Below are 6,000 nucleotides of genomic sequence, written 5' to 3'. Positions count from 1 at the left end.
AAGAAAGTAGTACTACTACCTTGACAACGACGAACAATCTATATATACATCAAAAGATAAATAGGAGAAGGCTTGACTTTACTACCACGACTGTACATGCTGGTGTTCGGGTGGCTTGACCACAACATAAGAAACACTCTTGGATTAGTTGAATATACTTTTAATGCCTCACAAAGATATTTCACATCATGTATATGCGGTTAATTTATGATGTACAAATAAAGGATTTGAAGATTGACTAATGGAGATGTTAAAAACTCTTCCAACATAGCAAAAGGAGAAAGAACCAATAATGACTACCAATCATCACTACCAGAGGAATTTCATTTTGCTCGTCTTTGTAGACCGAACTTATAGACACAAAAGACCCTACTAAGTTTGTGACTCGACGTACATTGGGGAATGAAAGTCTATATTAGTTGGACTTATTCTGCACACATCGGAAACAAAAACTTTGTTCTACCTTGTGAGTGGTGGCACTCTTAAGTAGAATATATATGATCATTACTGAAGTATATGCCCCACTTCTTGATTGGTATCTGTGTAACAAGTTAATGATGTGTCATTATGTAACTCAATAAAGTTTAATCGCACCTGAAAGTAAATGATTAATCAGAAGTTCCACAAGCATACGACTCAAGCTGCTGTTACGCCTGCCACGGAGAACTGAGAATACACACATAACATGTAAATTCTTGTTCTGGGCTACATATTTCTCTTAATTTCCAACTTAGGTCAGGAATATTTCATAAACCGAATGACAAATCGGTAATGTTGCAAATCGTTTGTCTCAAAGCGTATCCCTATCCCCTACCAACAGTACGCCTTCGCCTCTGGATCACGCAGAGACTCATCTAACCGTTTTCCCCGCGGCCACAGTGAGCAGGCCCCACCGGCAGTGTCACTCCCTTCCCTTAAACCCTCGCCAAAACCGCTTGGCAAAATAAACATTTCCATTTCTACCCTCCCCTCTCCTCCCTCTTCCCTCCGCCGCCGCCGCCGCCGCCGTAGCCATGGCGACGCGGCGATCCCTCCTCCGCCTCCTCACGCGCGGCCTCGTCCCGCACGCCCCGCAGCCCCTCGCGCCTGCCTCGATCGCGGCCCGGACCCTGACCTCCCTGCCCCGGCCCCTCGCCCCCCGCGCCGCCGCCTCGCTCCGGCTCTTCCCCCCGCGCTGCCACTTCGCGACCCGCTCGTCCGACGACGAGGGGGACGACGAGGAGCACTACGAGGACGAGGAGGACGGGAGCGGGGACGAGTGGGGGGAGGACGACGAGGAGACGCCCGCCGCGAAGCCGCCCAGCGGGAAGACGGAGGAGGAGAAGCTGGCGGAGGCGAACGAGATCGGGTACAAGGTGGTCGGCCCGCTCGGCGCCGACGAGAAGCCCTTCAAGCCCTACGAGCCCGTCTTCGCCGTCGTCCAGGTCAGGCCCGAATCTTCCTCCGTTTTGCGCTTAGGTTCGGCTCCGGTCGTCGGGCCGGGGAGTGGATCTGGTTGGTGACCTGGGTGCGCGTTGCTTGTTCCTGCAGATTGGTTCGCACCAGTTCAAGGTGAGCAACGGCGACTCCATCTTCACGGAGAGGCTCAAGTTCTGCGATGTGAATGACAAGGTAATGTGGCACTTGGGGGCAACTATTTCGATTGAATATAGTTTTGATTTCGTCTTAGTTACCTCAATTCAAGCGGCAACATATGAGTAAGACTAATAGGGTAACCATTTTGATTACAAGTTCAAGTGTTAGCATGCAGGTGTCTTCTGTTCATTTGGTGATGAATTATATCATTATGGCCAAACCTTAAATTCTTAGCTGATAATAGAATTGCATGCTTGGGCGCAACTATTTCGTAATTGCGTTTTTGTTTCCTCGATAAAAGCTGCAACCTATGACTAAGAATAATAGGGTAACCTTTGTGATTACAAGCTCAAGATTTAGTACAGGCTTATCTTCTGTTCATTTGGTGATGAATTATGTTATTATGTTCATTTAGGGGCCTTCTTATTTTAGTTGCATTAGTGTCACGAGCCACAACTCCTCACCCTTATCATACTTTTCTTAAACCCACCATTTTTCAAACCAAGATGATGGAGCAACTGCAGTGAACCAGTGACTAGTTGATAAAATTATTTTAATGATTCCAGTAGCAAATATAGATCTCTGCTTACTTGTGCTTCTCATTCGGTCATTCCATTGGTAATTTTTCTGATGCTGTTGTCATTTGAATCACTTGGTGCAGTTAGTTTTAAATCGAGTTCTCATGCTTGGCTCACAAGCTCAAACAATAATTGGGAGGCCAATTCTTACTGATGCTACTGTTCATGCTGTCGTCGAAGAGCATGTAAGGATGCCACTTCTTTGATCTATCTTTTTTTCTGTCATGTTCATTAGAATGAAGTCCATGCAATGGTTTATGAACTCTGTTTCTTGGAGCAAGTTCATAAGTGTGTCTGATTAAATGTTACGCCTGCATTCTACAAACTATGCACTAGGCAATATGTACGCAGATTTCAGCTTTATCTGAATATCCTTGTCTTAACATATTGCATGCCAGTCTTATTCTCTGCCTAGTTACTGATCTGATCACTGCATTTGAAAGCTGATGTACTCGTCTATTGTGCTACCATCATTAAGACTGGCAATGTGCCCAATAACAGGATTGTTTACACTAAAAAATATAAATTCTTTTATGTATCCCATTACACCCCCTTGGTTACGTCACCATTAACTGCTGATATTAACATGCTAGTGTTGCAAAGTCCAATTGGATGTCTGCTCAACCTATATACCAATATGGACCCTTTTTGGTCCCTCTTTTAGGACTTGAACTAATTCATTGGGCACCACATTGGATTGCATTGAACCCCCCCCCCCCCCCCCCCCCAAAAAAACTATTGTAACAGAAATGACATGCTTATTGTAAGTTAATGGAAAATATCTAGTGGTTGGCCCTCCTACCTCTGCTACCTTTTCATTATACTGGCATTATGTGCTCAAACACGTATAGCAACACTGATAAGAAGGACGAGTGTCTATGCCCCAACCTTTATTGTTGCAGTCTTGCAGTTAGTACATATACTTTTTATAATTACTCAACCAGAGCCCAGTTTTGGTATTACTAGGGTCTTATTGTAAATATATTACTGCACAATTCTGAGGTCATTTCTCTTGACAATCTTTCTTAGGCTCTAGATGCAAAAGTTATCATATTCAAGAAGAAAAGGAGGAAAAATTACCGCCGAACAAGGGGACACCGTCAGGTATTTCATACCATTTCAGTTTTCAGTCATTACATGACATTATGGACATTATCCTCTCGATATGTTCTTCTTACTGTCTGCTGTGACAATTCCAGGAATTGACAAAGCTGAGGATAACCAACATCGAAGGAATAGACAAGTCCTTTATTCAACAAGAAGGAACAGATAAGCCAGAGAGTGCCGCTGTTGCTGCCTAAATTAAGATGATGAATCAAGGAAGGTTGCTGTTTTGTGTTCATGCCGACAATACCAAGCGATCCTTGATGCTGGTGTTGGACATTCCTCGGTCAATTCTCGATACGTGTCTGTTGCTTTTGTTCTGCTTAACTAATTCAAAGATTGAGTCGAAGCTGAAGGCTCTGTCTCTGTATCGTCATTTTAACGCGCAAGCCTCTCGAGCTATGCCTCTCATGTAATCAGCTCCAGTGTCTTGATAAGTTTAGAATCTGGATACCCTGGTGTGGATCAGCTCCTGTAGTTTATAGAGCTACACTGATTTTCTATTATTTTTTTGTTTCCTTCACCATACGCTGTTGAATGTGCTCTGATACACATCCCTGCGATGTCCACTGTCTACTCTTCAATCCATAAATAATGAAACTGAAATGTTTAGTTTCCACCTGGTCCGAGATCTCACGCCTTCCGGGGGCCTGCAGATGTAACTGAAGTGTTGTGTTTGTAGTTATGCATCAGTTTGACAATCTGGTCTTTCACAAACAATGCACTGTTATTGCTTATCCTCTATACTTACCAAAGGCGTTTTTCACTGGTAACCGAAAAGCGGGCGAGTTATCCATTCATTCACTCACCAAAGTTGATGCATTGCTACAGCTTATCCTTTATACTTACCAAAGGCATTTTTTTACCAGTAATCTGATCATGGTTACTCCATCAGGAGTTATCCATCCATTCACTCAACAAAGTTGAGCATCATTTCACAGTAGAGTAGATCCGTTTTGATCCTGAAGGCCCAGCAGCCAGACGTAGTGTGGCACTAACTCCTGGGACAAGGAATAAACCTTCAGTTTACTCTCAGTGGGCATGGGGAATAATCATTAGCCTCCTCTCACTTTCCATGGCTAATTATATTCCCATTTCCTTTTGATATGCCCATCAATCCTACGGAGACCGCCGATCTACCTGTAGTACACAACAAAATTGGAAACCAACCAGTATATGTCCTCTCACGTTCACTCAGGTCAACTTGGCGATTATATTAGAAGGAATTGCGCAAAGGGTTGCACATCGTTTTTGTGTTAAGAAACATCAACTCGGCCACAACTGGATTCACCGTAGCGCCTTTCTTCTTCCCCAGGCATCCACTTTCCAAGGCAATATATAGAAATGGTGCGAGTGGCGTTAGCACCGAAGGATGCTTTCAGTTAATCTAATCCTTGTGTGCGATAATTTTCTACCGCCTTCGGTTCAGTAGTTTTAGTTTTAATCCGAGGTGCTTATGGTGGTGATCTTTGGTGATTACTCTGGTGGTTCTGACTTTTGATCTGTGTTCTCTTTTGCTTGGAGCAATTTGTGGTTGTGGTTGTGGTTGTGTAGATTAGCAGCCTGCTTTTGCTTAGTTTCACATAGGCAAGTCCCTTTCAGATAGTAACACCAATGCAGACCAAAGGATATCATAGACATGCATGAAATTCCAGGCCTTCACTGTGGATAAACTATTGAGTTTATGCTACCATGATGCTAAGCCGACAAATTTATCAACATATGTTCATCCTAAGCACTAACAGAACCGGAGGAAATCCCCATCTAACCATGATCTTTGTAGGTCTCACACTGAAAGCTAATCTCCGAGACTTTAATTAATCGAACCATGTTCACCTACATAGCCTCCACCAGTCCAAAGTTGCCAGCAACACCTAAAAAAACAAAGGCAGGGAGGTTGAGGGCAATGATGCATGCACAAAGGCACTTTACACCAAAGGCAAAGCCATGCCATGGCACCATTGGTGGGTGTCATTGCTTGCAGGGCACAAACAAAGCACTTCCCTGGGATTGTAATGGAGGAACTGTTCCCAGCATTCACATTGGGGCATATCCTCTTCAAGTGTCTGTTTTATTTTCAAGATTGGCTGATTTGGCACTATGCTTTGCATCTTCCTTTCTAGGTGTCATCTCCCATCCCCCACTTTGTGTCTTGGAATGGAAGTAGAGCTTATCCAATCCCTTCCCCTCCCTTTGTTGCAATCGGTTCATCTATCTCTATCTCTATATCTGTCATAGAGGCCTGTCTTGTGACAAGAAAAAGGTCATGATCCTCCCCTCCTATGGTTCAAATCAAGCTTAAAGGAGACATAAGTATATGCTGCAATAGTGGTTTCAGACTTTTTTTTTCTCTTTTTCTTGTGAGGCTCCATTCGCTTGATCTCGACCTGTTTCGCCTAGATTGGAAAGCTAAAGTGTGCAGCGAATATGCCGAAATAGTGGCCTAAGCTTTTTTCCCTTTGTAAATCTTTGTCTCAAGAAGATTCCGAGATATCCTAATCCATTGATTTTTCGAGTAAGCTCCCATTCAGAAAACATTAGTCCGATGAACAGTTGTAAAATGAGTTCTTTCAATGGAATGATACACAGAGCTTTTGCACGTTCACAAAAAATATATGAACACTTGGACTCTGAAGAAAGTTCGTGGGTACTGTACATAGCATGGCATATACCGCAAGACTCACCAGCACTTTAGCCATAAAGTTTGGCACAAAAACTCTAAAACCCTTCTTTTATAAACTCA

General features: G+C 43.5%; 1 protein-coding gene across 1 annotated transcript; it reads left to right on the top strand.

Moving 5' to 3' along the window:
* The first annotated feature begins 941 nt into the window (after positions 1 to 941).
* On the top strand, positions 942 to 3,876 carry LOC109746298 (large ribosomal subunit protein bL21m). Its single transcript, XM_020305422.4, has 5 exons — positions 942 to 1,424; positions 1,531 to 1,611; positions 2,237 to 2,338; positions 3,183 to 3,257; positions 3,353 to 3,876. Exons 1-5 carry the CDS (start codon positions 1,014 to 1,016, stop codon positions 3,452 to 3,454), a joined length of 771 nt encoding a protein of 256 aa, XP_020161011.1. The 5' UTR covers positions 942 to 1,013; the 3' UTR covers positions 3,455 to 3,876.
* Positions 3,877 to 6,000: the final 2,124 nt, after the last annotated feature.

Source organism: Aegilops tauschii, chromosome 1 (assembly GCF_002575655.3).
Source record: "Aegilops tauschii subsp. strangulata cultivar AL8/78 chromosome 1, Aet v6.0, whole genome shotgun sequence".
NCBI lineage: Eukaryota > Viridiplantae > Streptophyta > Magnoliopsida > Poales > Poaceae > Aegilops > Aegilops tauschii.
This window is presented reverse-complemented; position numbering and strand designations above follow the sequence as displayed.

Bases quoted from the DNA above. Each gene is read 5' to 3' on its own strand.
- LOC109746298 (XM_020305422.4), top strand. From the start codon at position 1,014: ATGGCGACGCGGCGATCCCTCCTCCGCCTCCTCACGCGCGGCCTCGTC. The intron at 1,612-2,236 runs GTAATGTGGCAC...CACTTGGTGCAG, and splicing joins TCTGCGATGTGAATGACAAG to TTAGTTTTAAATCGAGTTCT. The intron at 2,339-3,182 runs GTAAGGATGCCA...AATCTTTCTTAG, and splicing joins ATGCTGTCGTCGAAGAGCAT to GCTCTAGATGCAAAAGTTAT.